At 40.0% G+C, this 23,586-nt stretch overlaps 1 protein-coding gene across 6 annotated transcripts in view; it reads left to right on the forward strand.

Moving 5' to 3' along the window:
• PLCB4 (phospholipase C beta 4) overlaps positions 1 to 23,314 on the forward strand; it is a 454,299-nt gene extending 430,985 nt beyond the window's left edge. For 4 of the 6 annotated variants that reach the window (XM_061125931.1, XM_061125930.1, XM_061125925.1 and 1 more), the window contains 8 exons: positions 156 to 271; positions 1,535 to 1,610; positions 3,373 to 3,548; positions 6,813 to 6,914; positions 15,872 to 15,929; positions 16,366 to 16,452; positions 19,563 to 19,599; positions 21,812 to 23,314. In XM_061125931.1, the coding sequence (XP_060981914.1) occupies positions 156 to 271; positions 1,535 to 1,610; positions 3,373 to 3,548; positions 6,813 to 6,914; positions 15,872 to 15,929; positions 16,366 to 16,452; positions 19,563 to 19,599; positions 21,812 to 21,900 (741 nt within the window). In that variant the 3' untranslated portion in view covers positions 21,901 to 23,314. The remainder of the gene's footprint in view (positions 1 to 155; positions 272 to 1,534; positions 1,611 to 3,372; positions 3,549 to 6,812; positions 6,915 to 15,871; positions 15,930 to 16,365; positions 16,453 to 19,562; positions 19,600 to 21,811) is intronic. The other 2 variants (XM_061125929.1, XM_061125928.1) reach the window with 1 other exon arrangement.
• The last annotated feature ends 272 nt before the right edge of the window (positions 23,315 to 23,586 follow it).

Raw genomic sequence — 23,586 nt, forward strand, 5'->3', positions numbered from 1 at the left:
GGAGATTGGAAGTCTTTGTGGCTCCCAGACTCAGTTACTTCTTGATTTGCAAGCCGAGACTCCACAGGTACTGGTGAAAGTTATGCCAGCCCAGTGTGGGCTGAAGTTTACCAGCCTTGCTGCAAGTCTAACTCGCAACCACAAATTCTTCGCAGGAACACAGTACCATGCAGAAACTGCATTGCACTCAAGTTGACAAGATTGTGGCCCAGTACGACAAGGAGAAGCTGACGCATGAGAAAGTCCTGGAGAAGGCGATGAAGAAGAGAGGGTAAGCGCTGCTGACTTCCTTCTGCAGGATTTTTGCCTTTTCATGTTCTGTCTCTTCCCACAGTTTAGCTGCCTGTTTAGGCCAAGGAGGAACTTAGTCTTAGCTGTGTTTTCATCATTAAAAATGATTTCAGAAAATAAGAGACCTACTAAGCTAAAGGGAGTGACTGAAGTGGAAAGAGGAGCTTTGTTCAAGTGCTACAGATGTTGGTTAATGAAATAACAGCTGTGTCTTTCATGAGTTTTCCATGCAAGTACCTTTAAGGTGAATGGGGAGAGAAGGAAAGACAAAGTTGGGAAAATTCCAGAAATCATTTTGCACCACCAGGTAATAAATAATAAGGTTGATGTACTCAAGGGGGAAAATTCCAGTTTTGATGTTTAATATTTCAGGAATTTTTTGCTTATTCCAACAGCTGAAACTGTTGAATAAAACCTATCATTTCATTTACTTTGAAAGAGTTTATCTAGAATTCAGCTAGGGAGATGTCTCTGTGATGTTGCAAGCTAACTGAATAACAGAGCAGGGAAAACACACGCAGTGCCAGCCATGGAGAAGTGATCAGGTGGATGTTTGGAATGTGTCTCTCAGAGGCACTCTTCATTAATAATACGATGAAGCATTCTGACTTAGGCTATAATAAATCAGAGCATACATGCTGAAGACAGATGCTCAGGGCCTGTTCTGGTTTCAGCAATGATATGGATATTCCAAAAGGAAAAAATAATCACTGAAATAAGCAGTAATGCCTGCTGGGCAATTGCCTGGTATATATTTCCTACTCACAATAGAGTAAGAAGCAAAAATTACCCCGTAGTGCCAAGAAATGCTATTTTTCTCCCTTGCTGGCATGTGTCAAAGACAAAAATCTGGCTTTACAACCAAAGTAGAAGAATTGAAAATTCACTTCAAGGCTGAGGTCCTGTTTTTCAGTTCTCATCCTAAATAGTATATTATTGAATAAATGAAAAATAGCTTGAAGAACAGCAGGAACCAAAATGGAAACTGACAACAAAGCCTTTACAATGAAATAATTGTGAGGTCTGAAATGGCTCTTTGTGTAGTGGTTGAATTGAGTAATCACGGTACAGATGTTTTGTAAGGTGTGAATCTAATACTCGAAGAACCGAGGTTGCCCAGTTGAGCCATGGCATCCCAGGTGTGATAAACTAATTGTCTTCAGTGGAAGGCTTTGGAGCAAAGGCCTCTGGGAGCGGGAAGACATCTCATGCTTGGCATGCATTTGCGGTTTTCCATTTTCAGGGGAAGTAATTGTCTTGAAATGAAGAAAGAAACAGAAATTAAAATTCAGACGCTGACATCAGATCACAAATCTAAGGTAAGAAAATGCCTATTTTTACAGCAACAACTTGGTAATTTTTTTTGAAGCTGCACCCAGTTTTAATCAGAAATAACAGTAGCCTGGGACTGGTCTGGGCCCACTGGGTTAGAGAAGAGGCATTTCATGGAACACCTTTCCTTCATTGTAGACATATACTCACAATGTCTATGTTGTCTGCCTAAGAGGCATCAGGAAAACAATACATGGATTAAAAGGAAATATTGTGTAGAATATAGAATTACTTCCCTATAGATGTGGCATTGAACATATGACAGAAAACCACCCATCCGGAGAGTTCAATAACTCTTATTTCAATATTTATTTTATAGTCAATAATTTAATTTTCCATTCTAACTTTGCTGTGGAAGTTTGGGATGGGGAAAATTCCAGAGCTAAGATTCTAGGAGATGAGCCTAATTACTCATATTTCCCCCACAAAACACAAGAAAATAGGAGTTTAGGGGACATTAAGTGTGATTACAGACACCTTGAAGAACCAAGCACCATGTTGCAGTCAAGAACATAAACAATTCTTACGATGAAAGTTACAGAAGAAAAAGAATTGTTAAAGTTTCCAACTATAGCTTTTGGTCAGACCAGCCAGTCTCCTACGTCTACATGAAGCTCCATCATCCAGTGAGTGACGCTGCCCCACACCCGGGCCAGGCAGGCGGTCCAAACTGAAGTTCTCCGTGGTGCTGTGTATTTGTCTATTCTGCCATGCAATCTAAAAAGGTGTAAAGAGTCTACAGCTGTATATTTTTGAGAGCGGTTCCCTGCTCTCTTTTTTCCTCCTCTTAACCAGAATGTTTGAGAATTAATGACTATGCAACACTCCATGATTTTTAAACGCTTTGTGTAAATATGAAAGTAGAAACCTTGGTTACTATATCAAGCTGCTTTTGCTGAGTGAAACACCATGCCAGAATTTAGTGGCTTAAGACAACTACCGTGTATTAACTGACAGTTCAGTGGGTTAGAATTCAGACTATACACCACTGGACAGCTCTACTGATTTTGGCTGGACTTGGGTGTCGGCAGTCGGCTGGGACTGATGGCCTCTCTGAGGTCTCTGGTAGGAAGCTGGCTGCTGGTGGTTTTTAACTCTATGACCTCTCACTCTCCAGCAGGCTAGCACAGACTTCTCAGAGTTCCAAGAATAGAGAAAGGATAAGCACTTTCACAGCTTCTGTTTGCATCACATTTGCTACAGTCTTACAGGCTAAAGCAAGCCACAGGTCAGCCAGACTCAAGGAGCTGGAGAAATAGATTCTAGCGCTTGATGAGCCGTAAACGCACAGTGCGACGAGCACAGATACTCTCTGCAGGGGAAGACTGTCTACCCCAGCGTTTGCTAAGATGACACAATAAGTCTTGACCCGGGAATAAGAGAACATACAGCTCTCTTTTCAGAACTGTGACCTTGTGGAAGTGAAGCTGAAAAAGCATGAGGTGATGAAGAGAATTCTCATCGAATTGGTAAAGGAGCCCAAGGACCAGACAAACCAGCGTGTGGGCAACTTAGGCAGTGAAATGGGTCATGGTTAAATACCTAGAGCCAAAATGATTGCCCTGTTTTAAAAAGTGATGACTTCCTAGTTCCTGTTGATTAGTACATATTTTTACAGGTTCTATAAGTGTCTACTGATTGACCAAGTAAAGCAATGAGGGGGATCTGAAATGCATGGTTAATACTGTGCTTTTAGTTCCTACCTGCTGTGAGAATTCCAGGAGGCACCACCCCCTTTTCCCCACGCAGGTCAAGGAGATTGTAGCACAGCACACAAAGGAGTGGTCAGACATGATCAACACCCACAGTGCGGAGGAGCAGGAGATCCGGGACCTGCACCTCAGCCAGCAGTGCGAGCTGCTCAGAAAGCTCCTGATCAGCGCCCACGAGCAGCAGACCCAGCAGCTGAAACTGTCCCATGACAGGTGGGCGGCTTAGCTCCAGAGGAAGCTCCCAGGCTTTAAAACGTGTGTGTGTGTGTGTGTGTGTGTGCATGCACAAGTGTCAAGTAGTAAGGAAAATCAACTTCACATATGACACTGAGCTTTTTTGTATACTCTGTCATAGAGTTGATGTGGCAAGAGGAACTATAAGAAATGGCCTCAACCATCAAAATGCTTCCAAGTGGTGGCAAGATATACTCCTACAACAAATTAAGTCACATTACAAGTAGCATACCATACAGACTAAAAATTATCACAGACTCTGCTGCCTCTGAGTGGTTCTGGAGGCTTCACATGATGATAGGGCCAGATTTGGCTTTTAAGAAATGATCTCTGGAACCTCTTAGGAAGAAAAGATGCAGAAGGAGATAAAGACCAAGCAGTTGAACTCCTAGAATGGTTGGTTCTGATGACTCAGAGATACCTTTCTTTCCACTGTCAGGGTGTCTATAAATTTTAGAAAGGCAGGTCTGATCAAGAAATAGCAAAAAGTATCTGTTTATTTTCGCTTCTCCCCATTTCAGCACATTGAGTATCATGTTTAAGACACTGCAGATGGTGAGCTGGACTTTTTCCCCAGGCAGAAGAGTGTTTATGTCAGTGATGTCTTTTTATCACAGCTTGGTTGCAGCTTGTGCTTCTATAGGGCCAATTGTGTGCCACAGTGGCGGTCTGTTGATACACACCAGAAAGTATAAAACAGAAGCATTTTACAGACAAATAAAAAACAAACAAACAAACTTTAAACTTCTGAAGTGAGTTATGTAGGCACATTCCCAGATCCCAAACCTCAGTATGGAGTGACACACAGCCGTGAGAACGTGAAGTGTTTTTGCTGTAGCTTCTCACTCTCTCATGAGCCAACTAAATGAGGTATGCATGTCATGCTGAGTTTCTTGTGGGCTCAAGTACCATACCATATCCATTTTAAAGTATTCTGTTTATTTGTATAGGATTAAAAGTACCTTTTTCCCCTTAGAAATGCTCTTGATTTAGTACACAGAAAAGTCGGTTCATCATCTTCCCTTTGACCATTTCTACAATATCAGATTTTAGATGTCCACCTTTATTCAAAGATACTTTGAAGAATAAGGTACTCTCTTCTAATCTTTTATTGTAGTTGAATAAAGGAGAAAAAATTATCCCAAACAGTACCCATTGTCCAAAAGAAAAAAAAAATAAATGAATTCTTGCATGACTTAGGAAGTCATTTGAAGGAACCATAACCTTATTACTAATTTACCTTAAAAAATAGATCCATGGTAGGGGTGTTTTTCAAAGTAATAGCAGCGCTGAAGCTTTTTGTTAAGTATCATGTGGTCGTTTCTTTGTTACCATCATAGCTGTTGTTCTTGGTTAAAAAATTATTGCCTTCCTAACATTTGGCAGCATTATTTGGTTACTGATAAGTGCTGTTGAATGAATGAATGAAGAGATGGTCAATTTAATAACAAGTTATAAAAAATTCTGAGAGCCAATTTCTTGGTCCAGGAGTTTCTGTGCATATTCCAGCTTCTGTGGCCCTAAGTCCTCTGACTGGAGACCTCTCTATTTCAGTTTTGTCCATCCTTTTCCACAAAGTACAAACACCACTTAACCTGCCCATTTCCGGGCAGTGCTCCAAGGAGATCACCATAGGTTCCAGAGAAGAGTCTTTGTTAATACTTTCACTTTCAGTCTAAATGGTGTGCGTTTGTACTCATCAGTAGTCCAAAGAGATGAGTTTTTGTGGTACACATACCCATTCACACACAGTGATCAGTCACCTATAAGCATCCTCCCCCCCATTTCCTGTGTTTATTTGAAATCGTTTGTCCCCTTCATTCCCCTGGGCTGTCAGAAGGCAAGACAGTCATTTGTGAGTGTTAGAACATGCTTTCTCTTCCAAGCAATCTGATCCCCCTGAAAAGCATGGGACAAAGCTGGAAAATCCTTGTGAGTGTGAGTGGTTGTCCCTGTGCATTCTTTGATTATTCTCCTGCTGTCCTCACTATTCCCATTCGTCTTCTTGCATACAGGCTTGTAAAGGCGATTGCCTGAGATAGTTGCACATAAGTTGGGATTTGTAGCTTTTGTTTATTCAGAATGCATCTGGCTTGTTGATGACTTAGCGACAGTGTCCTACTCTGGGCAGCCGTGTAGGCTCATCATGTGTTTGGGGTCGCGTTAGACACACATCGTGTCTCTTCCTCGCAGCCCACCGCTGACGCTTCACACTGAATGCCCCGCTGCCCCCAGGAGGGGCGTGCGTGTGGACTGGGGCTCCTGCCCGCCTCCTCACAATGCAAGACAACGTCATGATCTCGATAATGAGATAAAAAGTGAACCCAGTCCTGTTGTCACGTATGAAACCTGTTTTTTGTTTATATTTGTAATTAGAGTTAAAGATCCACAACACAAAATTTACTATGTCACCTGTTTGTAAGTGTGTAGTATAAGGTGTATTCACACTATTGTAACCATCGGTCACTACCGTCCAGCTCCAGAACTTTATCATCTTCCCCAACTGAAACTCTGCCTACTGAACACTCACTCTCCACTCCCCGGTTGTCTTTTTCTTCCTTGCAGTCTCACTGAGGAATAATGGATACACAGCCCTGTATGGTTTAAGCTCCACAGCATAGTGCTTTGGCATGCATATATCATGAAATGATTACAATAAGTTTTGTGAACTTCCATCATCTCATAGAGATACAAAATAAAAGAAAAAATATTTTTCCTCGTAATGAGTACTTGTAGGCTTTACTGTCTTAACAACTTTCATGTTTGTATAACATACATCTTAATCACACTGTACATTACATCCCTGGTACTTATTTATCATATAATTGGAAGCTTGTTCCAGGTGGCTCAGGGGTAGAGAATCTACCTGACACGCAGATGTGAGTTAGATCTCTGGGTCAGGAAGATCCCCTGGAGAAGGAGATGGCAACCCATTCCAATATTCTTGCCTAGGAAATCCCATGGACAGAGAATCCTAGTGGGCTACAGTCCACGGGGTCACAAAGAGTCGGGATACAACTTAGTGACTACACAGAAAGTCTGTACTTTTTGACCACTTTTATCCAACTTCCCTTCCCCTCTACCCTGCCTCTGGAAACCACAAATCTGATCTCTCTCTCTGTGAGTTTGTTTGTTTGTTTAAGCATAATTGGCCTACAGGACTGTGTTAATACAGCATAGTGATCCGATGTCTGTACACTACACAATGATCACTCCTGGCTTTGTTTTTATTTTAACACACAGGGAAAGCAAAGAGATGCGAGCACAGCAAGCTAAGATTTCTATGGAAAACAGCAAAGCCATCAGCCAAGATAAGTCCATCAAGAATAAAGCAGAACGGGAAAGGTGAGTTGGAATGCTCACTGCAAGAACATAATACTGACTCCAGTGTACACACACCCTCACATTTGAGATGTAGAAAAACTTAGTGAGAGCTGGCTTAGGATCCTGTGGTTATATCTGCTGGGAGGATATGTTATTGTTGCTATAAAATCTTCTGATTGCTTACTACCACTAGTAAAACATATTTACATTTAATATATGTGTGCTCATCTCCAAAATTGTATAAAATATGGCATAAACAAAATTGTATAAATTATGGCAAAATATCCTTCCCACATGATGCTTATGTCATCCTGAAAGCATCTTATTTGCTCAGGTGTTTAGCCCATCCTGAATGCGTTTGCAGTCTGTGGGCCTTGTACTGACCTTGACACTAGGGATCATCTCAAATCACCTCCCTCAGGTTTTCTGGTTTGTCTTTGTCTAAGAATGGGTTTTCTAGAAACAAAGATGAAGATAGGACTTTGGGTCATATGATTTGCTGAGGAAAGGATCTTCAGCAGGGCAGAGAGGAGGAAGCAGGAGGGGGCCAGGGCAGGGTTGCTAAGCAAGGCTAGGATCTCAGCTAGAGTTCCTCTGCAGCCTAATCCCAGCTCTGGCGTGTAAATGACCACGATCTGCTCCTTTGAGCCGTGGGCACGTGGCTCTTGTACTTCTGTGTTAATCTGTCCTTGGCCACATAGAGTTGGAGAAGGCTTGTGTGACGTCCAGAGAAGATCCAAGGTTCAGTGCTTTAGCCAAGGCTGGTAAAGGGGACCTAAGAGGGCATCGCTAGTCATAGGCCCTGAGAGAGGGAGTTAGCAGCACTTGATACCCAGTGCATTTCCCACGTTTCAAGTTGACAGAATATAAAGCGTATTACCATCCAGTGCATTTTTATGCTGAAGTTTTGTTGGATTAAATACAGTTTGGAATTAACAGGCCAGCAGTGGGATTGGAATTCCACTGAAATTTAACCGGGAAAGAAATCACCTTTTCAACACTTTGGACAAGAAATTTCCCAATAATCATGGAGTGTCATTTGCTTCTCTTTAAGGAGATTATTACTCAATTTATTCAGTGCTCTTTTACACCATCATATTGGCATAGTTAACTTGTTATTGTTCGGTCACTAACTGGTGTCTGACTCTTTGCAACTCCATGGAATGCAGCACACCAGCTTCCTCTGTCCTTCACTATCTCCCTGATTTTGCTCAAATTCGTGTCCATGGAGTTGGTGATGCTAACTAACCATCTCATCCTCTGGTGCTCCTTTCGGCTTCAATTTTTCCCATTTTCCAATGGGTCTTTCCAATGAGTCAGCTCTTGCATCATGTGGCCAAAGAATTGGAGCTTAAGCTTCAGCACTAATCCTTCCAAATAATTTGGAGGGTTGATTTCCTCTAGGGTTGACTGGTTTGATCTCCTTGTAGTCCAAAAGACTCTCATGAGTCTTCTCCAGCACCAAATTTGAAAGCATCAGTTCTTTGACACTCAGCCTTCTTTATGATCCAGCTCTCACATCTGTACATCACTACCGGAAAAACCACAGATTTGACTATACAGACCTTTGTCAGCAAAGTGATATCTCTGCTTTTTAATACACTATCCAGATTTGTCATAGATTTCCTTCCAAGGAGAAAGTATGTTTTAATTTCATGGCTAAAATCACCATCCGCAGTGAATTTGGAGTGCAAAAAAATCTGTCACTGCTTCTGCTTTTTTTCCCCTTCTATTTGCCATGAAGTGATGGGACCAGATACCATGATCTTAGTTTGTTGAATGTTGGGTTTTAAGCCAGCATTTTTACTCTTCTCTTTCACCCTTATCAAGAGTCTCTTTAGTTGCTCATCATTTTCTGCCATTTGAGTGTTATCATCTACATATCTGAGGGTGTTGATATTTCTCCCAGCAATCTTGATTCCAGTTCGTGATTCATTCACCATGGCATTTAGCATGGTGTACTCTGCATAGAAGTTAAATAAGCAGGGTGACAATATATAGCCTTGATGTACTCCTTTCCCAATTTTGAACCAGTCATTTCTTCCATGTCTGGTTCTAGCTGTTGCTTCTTGATCCAGATACCGGTTTCTCAGGAGGCAAGTAAGGTGGTCCAATATTCCATCTCTTGAAGAATTTTCTACAGTTTGTGGTTATCCACACAGTCAAAGGCTTTAGCATAAGCAGAAGTAGATGTTTTTCTGGAATTCTCTTGCTTTCTCTATGATCCAAGAAATGTTGGCAATTTGATCTCCAGGTCCTCTGCCTTTTCTAAATGCAGCTTGTACATCTGGAAGTTCTCAGTTCACATACTGCTGAAGCCTAGCCTGAAGGAATTTGAGCATTACCTTGCTAGCATGTGAAATAAGTGCAACTGTGCGGTAGTTTGAACATTCTTTGACACTGTGCTTCTTTGGGATTGGAATGAAAAATGATCTTTTCCAGTCCTGTGGCCACTGCTGAGTTTTCCAAATTTGCTGGCATATTGAGTGCAGCACTTTAACAGCATATTTAGGATTTGAAATAGTTCAGCTGGAATTCCATCACCTCCAGTAGCTTTGTTTGTAGTAGATCTTCCCAAGGCCCACTTGACTTCATGCTGCAGGATGTCTGGCTCTAGCTGAGTGATCACACCATCATGGTTATCTGGGTCATTAAGACCTCTTTTGTGTAGTTCCTCTGTGTATTGTTGCCACCTGTTGTTAGTCTCTTATGCTTCTATCAGGTCCTTTCTGTTTCTGTCCTATACTGTGCTAATCTTTGCATGAAATGTCCCCTTGACATCTCCAGTTTTCTTGAAGAGATCTCTAGTCTTTCCCATTCTGTTGTTTTTCTCTATTTCTTTGCATTGTTCATTTAAGAAGGCCTTCTTAACTCTCCTTGCTGTTTCTGGAACTCTGCATTCAGTTGAGTTTGTCTTTCCCTTTCTCCTTTGCCTTTCACTTCTCTTCTTTCCTCAGCTGTTTGTAAAGCCTCCTCAGACAGCCACTTTGCCTTCTTGCATTTCTTCTGTACATTTCATTTTCTTCTGTACAGTGTTACGGACTTCTGTCCACAGGTCTTCAGACAGTCTCTACCAGATCTAATCCCTTGAATCTGTTCACAACATCCTCTGTACAATCATAAGGGATTTGATTTATACACACCTGAATATTCAGTTGGTAAAGAATCCACCTGCAATGCAGGAGACCTAGGCTCAGCTCCTGGAAGGCTATAGCTCAAAGCATTGCAGGAGTCGGACATGACTGAGCAGCTAAGCAAGCAGCCGTATGGCAGGTGAGCTCTGCTCAATGCACCGCGGTGGCCTGAATGGGAAGGAAGCCCGAAAGGGAGGAAATACGCATATGTATGACTGACTGACTGACTGACTGATCTTGGCTTCCCTGGTAGCTCAGTGGGGAAAGAATCCACCTCCAATGCATGAGACCCTGGTTCGATTCCTGGGTCGGGAGCATCCACTGGAGAAGGGATAGGCTACCTACATCAGTCTTCTTGGGCTTCCCTTGTGGCTCAGCTGGTCAAGAATCTGCCTGCAATGTGGGAGACCTGGGTTTGATCCCTGGGTTGGGAAGATCCCCTGGAGAAGGGAAAGGCCACCCACTCCAGTATTCTGGCCTAGAGAATTCCATGGGCTATATAGTCCATGGGGTCACAAAGAGTCGGACACGACTGAGCGACTTTGACTTTCACTCTCATTCCTGAATGGCCAAGTGGTTTTCCCTCCTTTCTTCCATTTAAGCCTGTATTTTGCAACAAGGAGCTCATAATCTGGGCCACAGTCAGCTCCAGGTCGTTTTTGCTGACTGTATAGAGCTTTTCCATGTTTGGCTGCAAAGAATATAATCAATCTCATTTTGGTCTTGATCATTTGATGATGTCCATGTGTAGAGTCATCTCCCGCATTGCTGAAAAAGGGTATTTGCTCTGATCAGTGTGTTCTCTTGACCAAACTCTGTTAGCCTTTGCCCTGCTTCATTTTATATTCCAAGGCCAAACTTGCCTGTTACTCCTGGTATCTCTTGAGTTCCTACTTTTGCATTTTAGTCCCCTATGATGAAAAGGACACCTTTGTGTGTGTGTGTGTGTGTTTGTGTGTGTGTGTGTGTGTGTGTGTGTGTGTGTGTTAGTTCCAGAAAGTCTTGTAGGTCTTTCTGGAATTGGTCAACTTCAGCTTTTTCCACATTAGTGGTTGGGGCATAGACTTGGATTGCTATGACATTGAATGATTTGCCTTGGAAATGAACTGAGATTATTCTGTCATTTTTGAGATTGCGCACAAGTACTGCATTTCAGACTCTTATTGACTATGAGGGCTACTCCATTTCTCCTAAGGGATTCTTGTCCACAGTAGTAGATGTAGTGGCCATCTAAATTAAATTCACCCATTCCCATCCATTTTAGTTCACTGATTCCTAACATGTTCAGTCTTGCCATATCCTGCTTGACCGTGTCCAATTTACCTTCATTCATGGACCTAAAATTCTAGGTTCCTATGAAATATTGTTCTTTATAGCATCAGACTTTACTTTCACCACCAGACACATCCACAACTGAATGTCATTTCCAATGAAGTACCATCCTCTGGACATTATTCTCAGACAAGGAATTTAGTGGAAAGGACATCATCCACTCTAGCTCATAAACATAAAATATTCATGCCATGATAAAAAAACGTGTTAAACTGTTTTAGACTGTCCAAAGTTGAAATATAGAATTCAATCTGAAAATATACTAATTGTTAAATAGCTCTTTGTCCTATTTTTTTCAAATATGTTGCAAAGTGGACTTCAGTCCAGTTGAGGTCAAATTGTCTTAAATTATGAGTTATTAATAACCAGAAAAAATTTTATTTAATTTTCTTATTTCAACTCTACATACTTATTTATTATAACTCTGTATCCAGTGGTTAGGTGATTCTAAAACATCTACAAAAGACCTGGCTTTTAAAAAATGTATTCTCTATGCCAAATAGTTACTTTTTTTAAGCATATATTGTGTGTATCCACCTTATCAAACCACTGAGAAATAAAATTAAATATTTATAATCAGACAGCTAAGAAAGACATGCAGAAGCTGAAAAACACTTCTATCTTGTGTCTAAGAAGACATTTCAACATAAATGACATTATATTTATAACTGAATGACAATGCACTTTATCAGTGTGTTAGAGGTAGCCAAAGTACACAGAAAGAGAAATAAATAATCAGCAAAATAAAGAGGTGGCCTCCCAAATGGGAGAAAATATTTGCAAACATATGTCAGGTAACAGATTAATATTCACAATATGTAAATAACTCAAATAAACCAATAGCAAAAACAAATCTGATTTTAAAAGTGGGCTTAGCAACTTCATTGGTTGTCCAGTGGTTAAGAGTCTGCCTGCCGGTGTAGGAGACGTGGGTTCGATCGCTGGTCTGGGTAGATTCCACATGCTTCACGGCAGCTAAGCTGGTGCTCCTCAACTACAGAAGCCCCTGAGCCCTAGAGCCCGTGCCCCCTGCAAGAGAAGCCACCGCAACAAGAAGCCCGTGCGCTGCAGCTAAAGTAGCCCCTGCTTGCTGCAAGCAGTGAAAACCCACATGCAGCAATGAAGACCCAGCTCCGCCACAAATAAATAGATAAATTTTTTAAATGTTTGGAGACAAAAATTTTTTTAAGTGGGCAGAGGACCTGAAATAGACATTTTTCAAAAGACAAACAAAAAAAGACATTTTTCTAAAGAAGACATGCAAATGGCCAACATGTATGTGAAAAGGTGCTCAACTCCACTAATCACCAGGGAATGCAAATTAAAACCACAATAAGACATGACTTTAACATCTGTTAGAATGGCTGTTATCAAAAATTCAGTAGATAATATGTGTTGGCAAGGATGTGGAGAAAAGGGGACCCTTGTGTACTGTTGGTGGGATTGTAATCTGGCAGTGCCACTATGGGAAGTAATACTGAGGGTGTTCCTCAAAAAATTAAAAATAGAACTACCATTTGATCCAGTGATTCCACTTCTGGGTATATAGCCAAAGGAAATGAAAACACTATCTGGAAGAGCTGTCTGCATCCCCACGGTCATCACAGGATTATTCACAACAGCCAAGACAGCAGACAACCTAAGTGTCTAAGTGAATGGTTAAAGAAAGCTTGAGATGTATATACAATGAAATATTATTTAGCCATAAGAAGAAGAAAATACTGCTATTTGGGAAAACATGGATCTCTGAGAGCACTATGCTAAGTGAAATAAAGCAGAGAAAGAAAAATGCTCTCTATTTTTGGACCCTAAAAAAGGCCAACTTCATAAATACAGGGTAGATTGGTGATTAGCAGGGTTTAGGGGTAGGGAAATGGAGAGATATTAGTTAAAAGCTACAAACTTGCAGTTATAAGATTAATAAGCTTTAGGGATCCAACTTCAGCATGGTGACTATTTTTCACAATACAGTATTACATACTTCAAAGTTGCTAAGAGGATAGATCTTAAAGTGGTATTTACAGTGAAAATTATAGCCTAGCTATATATATATATATATTTTAATGAAAATTAAAGATCAAAATGCTCAAAGAGGGCATAAAATTAGAGAAATAAACTGAACCCAAAGATCTCAGATGGGAAGAAACGAAAGTTTAAGAAGCAAAAGTATTGGAATAGAAAACAAAAATCAGTGGAGAGTAACACCAAAAGCTTGTTATTTGGAAAAAGAATAAATAAGTGAACTTCCAGCAAGGCTGATCAAGAAGAAGGAGAAAGCTCTAATTAGTAACATTAGACATAAAAAGAGAAATAACTGAACATACTGAAGTAAATATTTTTGAAAACCAAGACTATAAACAATACTACAAATGAATCTGAAAACTCAGATGAAATGACAATTGCTTTAAAAAGCTAAAATACACAAACTGGCTGTAAAAGAAAGAGAAAACCTGAATAGACCTGTAACTATTATAAAAACTCAAGCAGTTATAGGCCTATTCAGGCTTGAAAAACACTCTCCCGCACCAGTAATCCAGGAAACATGAGTGACAGCAACAGCATGATGCCATTTCAGAAAGCCAACCAACCAGCAGAAAAGGAAATGTCTGACAAGAGGGGACGAAGATATGGAGAAAGGGTAGCACCCAGATACTGTGGATGGGAGTGCAAATTGGGACAAGTACTTTGGAGTTAAGATGAGGTTGTTCACTCCCTACCAACCTGCAAGCCTAGGTTTACCCCCTGGAGAAAGCTTTGCTTATATACACAAGAAGATATGTCCTACACTTCATTTATTTAGCCAAGACAGTGTGCCCAGCATTGCAAGACCCTGTGCGCCAGACCATTGTGCATTGTTGGCAAATAAAAACCTACTTGTTATTAACAACAAAATGAGAATATCGTAGTCAAAATTTTCCATAAATGGAAAAATCCATACAGCTGGTGAAAATAATGGAATTATTTGAAACATAGTTATATCTCTAAATCGTAAATCTAAGTGACAAGTTATCAAAAAAAACACAGAATATGTTAGCAGGTTAAGTTGGAAACCATACAAAATTATATACATATATATATAGTTACATCACCTGGAAGCTTTTTAGAAATGCAGAATCTCAGGCCTACCCCAGACCCACTGAATCAGACCCTCTAGAAGTGGGTCCAACAACCTGTATATTTGATAGAGGTTATTGTATGTATGTATGATACAAATATGTATATATATATGCATGTATGATAGAGGCGATTTGTATGCATATGAAAGTTTAAGACACATTTGTGTATATTACATACAGATAAATCTATAAGTAGTAAAAATATTAAAACACAGATTTGTTGCTGTTCAGTCACCCAGTCTTGTTTTACTCTTTGTGACCCCATGGACTGCAGCACACCAGGCCTCCCTGTCCATCACCATCTCCCAAAGTTTGCCCAAGTTCATCTCCATTCCATCGGTGATGCCATCCAGCCATCTCATCCTCTGACGCCCTCTTCTCCTTCTGCCCTCAGTCTTTCCCAGCATCAGGGACTTTTCAAATGAATTCATATCAGGTGACCAAAATACTGGAGCTTCGGCTTCAGCATCAGTCCTTCCAATGAGTATTCATGTTGATTTCCCATGAGATTGACTGCTTTGATCTCCTTGCTGTCCAAGGAATCTTCTCCAGCACCACAGTTGGAAGACATCAGTTCTTTGGCGTTCTATCTTCTTTATGGTCCAGCTCTCAGAACCGTAACTGACCACTGGGACGACCATAGCCTTGACTATACAGACCTTTGTCAGCAGAGTATTGTCTCTGCTTTTCAACACACCGTCTAGGTCTGTCATCGCTTTCCTGCCAAGAAGCAGTCATCTTGTGTTTTCATGGCTGCAGTCACCATCCTTAGTGATTTTAGAACCCAAGAAGAGGAAATCTGTCACTACTTTCAACATCTCCCCTTCTATTTGCCGTGAAGTAATGGGGCTGGATGCCATGATCTTAGTTTTTTTAATATTTAGTTTTAAGCCAGCTCTTTCACACTCCTCCTTCACCCTCATCAAAAGGCTCTTTAGTTCCTCTTCGCTTTGCCATTAGAGTGGTATCATCTGCATATCTGAGGCTGTTGATGTTTCTTCCACCTATCTTGATTGATGGGAACACCAAAATTCAGAATAGTGGTTACCTCTGGAGAGAGAGAAAGAGGGGAAATAGAGTCCAGAAAAATACAAAGGGGGCTTTGTTTATATTTGCAGCACTTTTATTTCCTTTAAAAATATGAGACAGGAAAAAAAAAATAAAAAAAAAAATATGAGACAGGGTGGAAAAACATATTGACTAGTCTGAGTGATGGATACACGGATATTTTGTGTCTTTTTCTCTGTATATTGTATATTTCAAAATCCCTCAAAAAATTAGGAAAAGCAAGTATAATCTCATCCAAATAATTAAATGAAATATGACTTTTTCTTACTTAATATCAATTAATTCCATCCAGTGACATACCAACTCTTGTTCGTACCTTTGCTTTTAGGAGAGTCAGGGAGTTAAACAGCAGCAACACAAAAAAGTTTCTGGAAGAAAGAAAGCGAGTAAGTATCATAATTTTCTCAGCACTTTTTCTTTGAAAAAACTAAATAGTAGCTCATGCTTAGATTTCAGACTTCTAGCTAATTTGCTTAATTTGATTTTTCTGTATGCTAAATATTCTAGCTTCTCTTCTCTTCTCCCTGAAAGCTAATCTCTCACTAAAATCTTTCAGGTAATTGTTTGGTACCATTTTATACAGAAAATGAAGCCAAATTTTAATCATGCACAAATACTCTTTTCTTTTCTAAGATTTTGGCAGCAACTGTCTTACCAGTAAAAATTATGGGGTTTAAATTCTCCCAGTTTTCAGGCTATTTTCTTTCTTCTTTTTTTATTATTTTTATATCCTTCTCTTAAACTGCAAACTAACAACCCTCATCCCTAAGTTTTAAGGTTACAACCCAAAGTTGATCAGAGGTGTTTTGTTTTGCTTTGCAGCTTGCCATGAAGCAGTCCAAAGAAATGGATCAGTTGAAAAAAGTCCAGCTTGAGCACCTCGAATTCCTAGAGAAACAGAATGAGCAGGTATTTCACTTAAAAAGCATAAAAAGATGTAGGCAGCCAACCAGCTTCAGGAGGCAAATGCCATGGCCCACAGTCACCCTTCTGCTAAAGCCAGCGGCCTGCATAGTGGCACAGAAAGGTGGCTAGAAAATTCTGGTGCCGTTACTGCACTTTCCCCTTTTCATCCAACAAGAACAGAAAGTACTTTTTTTGAAGTGGGAGAGGAATGTGGCTGTGGAGAAAAAAAGAATCAAAATTTGATTAGATGATGGGGATTTTAAAAAGGACGTTCCTGAGAGGAGGAGAAAACAGATTATAAGTTACTTCTCCATTTTTATGTGGAGTTATATCACTTGTACCCTAGAGACAAATGGCATTGTATTTAAAAGCAAATGAGAAACCATCTATTTTCAACCTCAATCTAAAAATGAAATTATGAAACCTTCTCAGGACTTACAAGCCAAACCTAAACGCATGAACCACCAATTCTACAAACGACTGAATGTGAGTGGGTACCATACTCTTAGTGTTAAACACTAAATTAGAATATACACAGATAAAAAAGAGCTCTCCAAAATCCAGCTATTCAGTAGCTGGATACACATCAAGATGAATGTGTATTTGCCTCACGTGGAGTTCAGGTAGTTGGGCTACAGCCCACTGGCCATCCACAGTCTCATTTCAATTAGATGGAAATACCTCTAGCTTCCATGGCACAATGACCCTCAGTAGCAGTTAAAATTTCAGTCTATCTCAGTTCAAATACACCTCTTCATGTGTAGTCGGTTTGGAAGTTATTATTTCTAGATAATTTACTTCAATCTGGAAACAGTAAAGAGGTTTTGCTGAAATCAGTACTTGTACTGCATTATTCTTTCCTGTTTCCTTTCATATATAAAGTGATCCTATTTAAGGGTTTTTTTTTTTTGTTTTTTTTTTTTTAGAGTAAATGGCTTCCATTGAAGAAAACTTAAATGGAAATTACACTAAAAAGTACCTTTGAGAAAGTAAAACAAAACAGTAAAATCAGGGGGGGGGGCGGTTTGTATTGCAATTGAGTAACAAATAAATCCAACTTCTGATTTCATATCCTTTACTTTTTGGTTGATAGAAGTTTTATTCATCAGCATTCTTCTAAGTTATGTTTCCCATTTCTTTTCCAGCTAAATGCTTCTATTCATGAATAGCCCACAGATCCCCAAGGTGGACAATAAGTGTTTACTGTCCCACTCATTTGACCAGTCCATAGACACAGCGCCTTCTAGTACAAGTTACATAACTGTTTTTGCTCTCAAAGCCGTTTCTCAGAAAGTGTTTCTGGAGGGTGAGGGGAATGGGTAAGGGAATAGCCACTATTTCCAAAACTTTAGAATCCACTTCAGTGACTCAGCAGTGGGTAGGGGTAAGGATGCCTGAGAAGAAGGCACAAGGACGGTAAGATGCAGCTATGTGTCAGTTAACTAAATTAAGAAACCGCTTAGAAACCCCTGTGTTGCTTAGCAACAAGTTTGACTAAAGAATATAAACGTGCTAAAAATTGCTCATCATTACAATAGTGGTATATATCAGAGCTAGAGAATACCTAGTGTTTTTAGTTTCATAGCTAAAGTACACAATTTAAAAATCACTTTGGCTTTTTATCCTAATAAATGTCTAACTCAAATCACACCAGAGTTTTTGCACTGAGATATTGGATTAATGATAATGGTATTGACTGGATCTTATTGGGAGGATGGTGACTTCTTTCAAGGGGTCACAGGTAATGCCTACCACCCACACCTGATACTTTGAGTCACAGAAGCTTAGGAAAGAAGGCTTGAGATTTGGTGACGGTTTAATGAGATTCCATGAAAAGAAATTCAAGGTATATTGATGCTTCCAGCAAGTGTGGAATTTGGACTTGAATTTCTGTTGTAAGCTTTGCTTTACAAATATGGCCCATTCTGTAACAAATTCAATCCCAGATATTTTCTAGTGTACTTTTAGAGGGGGAATTTAAAGATTGAACACCTCTCAATTCAGTTACTACATATGGTTCAACACTGTCTTGGCGCAGTGCAAAAGATGCCGCAGCTCTATTTCTTCTCTAATATTAGGCGAGGTCTGGAACCATTTGGAGAGCTCCCCCTCTAACCTATTTGGTGGCTGAGTGGTTAAGGATCCGCCTGCAATGTAGGAGACCCAGGCTCGATCCCTGGGTCAGGAAGATCCCCTGGAGAAGGGCATGGCAACCCACTGCAGTATTTTTGCCTGGGGAATCCCAATGACAGAGGAGCCTGGTGGGCTACAGTCCATGGGGTCACAAAGAGTGAGACACGACTAAAGCAACTCAGTTCAGAATTTCACTGACAGAAAACAGTTTCCTGTCTCCAGACAATCCCAAACTTGTATAACAATCTGCCAAACTACCATTAAACCCCAAGACTTTTTTTTGTTCATTTCTGAGCCAAAAATAAATTAATTTTAACATCCTGCAGTAATATCTCCCTTTAAAGTTTCTTACTGTTTCCTGTAACCATTATCCTATAAATATTCCCAGTTGCCCCAAAGCAAAGCCTGGAATCATCTACTTCATTAGTTAGACAGTGTTGAGGGCACTGGCAGAAACAACTCAAGTTTTAATCTATTTGGGTCCTGACTCTGGATCCTAACCTCCTATCTCCTTTCTATGGCTTTGCCTGCTTGGTTGGCCAATTATTCATTTAAAACTCCAAAAGATGGGGATTTTTTTTTCCCTACTATTTCCCATAGATCTCACAGCCATACATGAGCTCATCTGTCTTGACATGCACCATTTCAAACATGGAATGCTCCATTACTGTCATACCCAAGTTTTAAAAGTTGGTTTTTGTCATCAGTCCTATCATTTAATGAAGAGAGGTGAGGGTCTCACCCCGCAGGAGAGGTGCAGTCTGGGCTGAGAGGCATTGGTCACTTTTGTTCTTTTGTTTCTGTTGAGATCAACCTGGGGTAAGTTTGTCGCTGATGGTTCTATACATGTTTTATTCTTAGCCTTTTGCTTTTCTGTATATGGTTTTGCATTCATTTTTCAAATTCACGTCAGTATTCATTTATTTTCTTTGTTTTGTATGTATGACTCAATTTTGACATTACTATTTTTGTACAAACAGCTTTTGAAATCCTGTCACGCAGTGTCCCAAACGCAAGGTAGGACTGAAAATTCTGATAAGCAAGATATTGCCTTCCTGCTCAACTGCGCTCGAATCTCGGTGCTTTGACGATTCTCATCTGCTCTTGACTAGTTAAGATCGCAAGGGTTTGATTGGAAAATTTGACTATTTGATGCTTGGATTTCTGATGTACAATTCAAACTGAAATTTGAGTTTGAGAGAATTATTGAGAGCGTCTTCAGAGAATTATTTCTGATGGCGTTTTAGCATCCTTTCCAGTTGCAGATCTAGGAATCTCAAATCATGCTGATGAAGACATACCCAGTCACTGAGAAAAGCAATATACGGTGGTCCAAAGGACCAATCACAGCTGAAACTGGGTCACAGAGTCAGATCTTTTACAAACATTAATATGACTGCCATTAATTTTACCATCAGTAAAAGCTGATTGGTGGTTTTTAGTAACAGACAGTTATGGTCTGCATGCAAGCACATTCTACAGCATCATTGTACAATGACTCTTGTCGTCATGCTTTCTGTTAGAACCAGTCTGCCAGGGAACCTAATCACCCCTTATGAATGCGGTGACCATCTGATTTATCATTCAAACAGAATAGCTTTGAAAGTGAAAGGGGACGTTGTTCATAATAGCCAGGACCGTAGGCATGAATTGGAACTGTCCTAATAAACGAGCATGAATGGTCACCCTACTCATATGAGAACCTGGCTCTTGGAATCCTCCTGTACTGTTAATATGATCCTTTTCTCTAAAACATGTTCCATGTTGTCCTTAGTGCTAGAGGGAAAGAAGCAGAGGGAATCCTTAATTACTATTTACTGAACATAAAGGCATTTAATTTCCAGTACTGATAATATTTCACTGTCATCTCTTATAGATACTGTTTGTGTCATAGTTTCATGTTTGTGTATTTTCTCCATTTCTTCATTTTTCTATTAGAGCATTAGTAGGTTTCAGGCATTAAAAAAAAAAAAAAATCTGGGGAGTGGGAGCCATCCATCCTAAATGTAAGCAGAAAATTATTATCTTTGGTGTTTTTATATCCATCCTCACCAAAATGAAATTTAAAGCCACAATCTAAAAATAACAATAAGAAGGAGATCACTCTGTGGTCTGTGGGTTAAACTAATTTCGTAGCAGGACTTCATCTGGGACATTCTGATGCTCATAGGATGATCTGCAGAGTTGACTCAATCCTCCCACTGACCTTCCATTTAGTTGGAATACCTAAGTCGACACGAATAGTAACATCGGAGCTCATCAGAGTCCTCCTCCAAGTTATATCTTTATATATCCATGTTTCCATTTTAAAATGTCTTTTATTTCAAAGTGTTCTGTCACTGAGAGAGGACAGGAATGCTTTATTTTTTCTCCAAAAGATACATGGGTTGGGTTCGAAAAAAAGCACATGGTCAGAAAGTAAAGCTTAAAATGAACCAATTGATTTTTCCCTATATTGCCAGGCAGTGATTTGTCACCAGAACCTGTCGCCATCTGACGCCTTTCCACCTCTCAAATCAGCTGGTTGTCTTCTTGACAGCCTTAACTCATTCGATTCAGTCCATTGTAGCTTACTTCCTGGGGTGGACTGTAAAAGCTGAATTGCTCCAGAGAAGTAAAAGCCTGTAAGGAGATTTTTTTTGGACAGTAGCCTTCCAGGAGCCCTACGTATGTGTGTAACATTCTGTCCACAGCATACTCCAACCAAACCAATGTGATAGACTTCCACCCAAACTTCTCCATCCATGAGATTCTTAGACAGTAACTTTTAATTAAATTTCAGGCTATTTGGGGAATAAATTGTGCATAAGCAGTGCTTATTCTAAAAGTGATCAAATTATCTACACACAGTCAAGGTATGTCAGTCTGTGGAAACTAAATCAAACAGTTAGAAATGACATAATCTACAAGTGACAGGTGTAGCTTCTTTTCCAGTTGTTTTCCTGGTACTGTGTGGACCATTCCTTCTCAGAATTTAACATGCATAAAAATTCCCTGGGGATCTTACTAAAATGCAGACTCTGGGTCAGAAGGGTGGGGGTGGAGTCCAAGATTCTGCATTTCTCACAAGATCCCAGGCAATGCTGATGGTGCTGGTCTGTGGACCGCACTTTTAAGTAGCCAGGACATAGTGACAAGCATCAAATTCAAGGGAAAAGAGAGGTGGGGTTTTGCTGCATGTCTTCAGGAGAGGATTTCAACATGTAAGGTCTTGTTTCTGATGTTACAGGCGAAGGAGATGCAGCAGATGGTGAAATTGGAAGCCGAGATGGACCGCAGACCAGCAACAGTTGTGTGAAACTCCAGGACACAAACTGAAACCACAGAACTGCCGCGTCAAAGAGCACCCCCCAGCTTCTGAACACAGATTCCAGGGAAGAAAGCTGATGTCTTCTGCATTTCTTTCTCACGTAGACAAAGTGTCACCTGAAACCACAGAGACTTACTTCTCTTAAACATTCTGAACACTGAATTTCCTTGGCCAACCAAAAGTAGTTACAAATCCCCCAAAATTGCGACTCCAGTAAGGCAGAGTTTACCCGTTGATCATACCACTTCAACATGTTTGCTAGAAAATATCATCACAAGTAAATGAGCATGGTGTTAAAAACTCTGCTTTGTGATGCGTTAAGACATGTTTGAGCAGCAGCAAAAGTAGTGCATTAGCCATGTAATAGCAAGCACATGCACTGGGGTGGGGAGGGCGGAACTCTACAAATTTATTAGCAGCAGTGATGATCTGCTAGACAAATAATTGGGGGGGAATTTTTCTACATCTGAGTTACCTCATCAGTAAGTGCCATGTCTCCACCATGCCATCCGAAGCTAATTTACTGTAAGTCATGGAAATGCTTAGAACAGCAGAAAAATAGAACCGAGTCCTTGTGCCAAAACCCACTGTGCTCACAGGGAGAACTCTCAGGCACGTTTAAGAAGCTGACATCTGACATTGCTTCCTAGGAATTGCTTCTGCTGACCCTAGATTACTACAGCTCACTTTTACACCATGAAGATTGTGAAGTGGTTATTGGCAACCGTTTGTAAATGTGACCATGTAAAAAGTATTTATGCTCCTAATTCACACTGTCAGAGAGCAAAATCATGTAAGTATTGCCACATGACAAGATTAGTGAACAGGAATACTAGAACTATGTTTGCATGATACACAAGCACCAATTATGACTAATCCGTACACAGTTAACCTAATGCAAATAAATACTGGTTAAGTAACTGTATGGCACAGAATATAATTTGACTCTCAAGACTTTTAGCATAATGAAAAAGTCTATATATATGTGTATATGAACTATGTGGGCATTCTTGATACTTCAAGTTCTAGTTTCAAAAAAAATACATAACTAATTTAATTTTACACAAAAAATATTTATGCAGATTTTCAGAATTTCATATCAGGAAATAACCTTTTTATGTCTGTTAAATATCAAAACAATTTGCTACAGTGTTAACCTGCATGGTCTTTAAGCCTGCTGTAGTTGTGTGGCAGACAGTGCATGGAAAAGTCCCTCTTGGGATGGAGCTGTGCCCAATGCCCAGAGGAGCGCATGGAAACTGTACTGGAGAACTAATCAGATTACTGATTTAGGGCCCGACCACCAACCGGATTGTTGTATATGCTTGTACAGATTGATTCTGTGTGTTCCTCTGAATAAAACAGAGAATTATGTTACCATCAATATTGAAATTAAACTTCCAACTTCTCTAATAAAAAAAGGAAAACACATCCAACGTCTGTCAGAGTGTTTGCTCTTCAGGATGCCTTCCCGTGTACTTTTTCTGTTTCCTAAATAATCTCTTCATTATTGTTAGAGGGGGGTTCATGCCTGCACCCAACACATTTTTCTTCTGACATAAAAATAAGGTTGACTGGTTGACTCCCAATGTAAAGTACTTGTTTTTCCTTTTTCTCATATTTATCATTTGAACTGGGTTCTTTTTAAATTCTCTGGTTACAGATTTCCTTACTTGTAAGACAGTAGAGTTTGA

The sequence above is a fragment of the Dama dama genome, chromosome 23 (assembly GCF_033118175.1).
Source record: "Dama dama isolate Ldn47 chromosome 23, ASM3311817v1, whole genome shotgun sequence".
In the NCBI taxonomy this organism is placed as follows: Eukaryota; Metazoa; Chordata; class Mammalia; order Artiodactyla; family Cervidae; genus Dama; species Dama dama.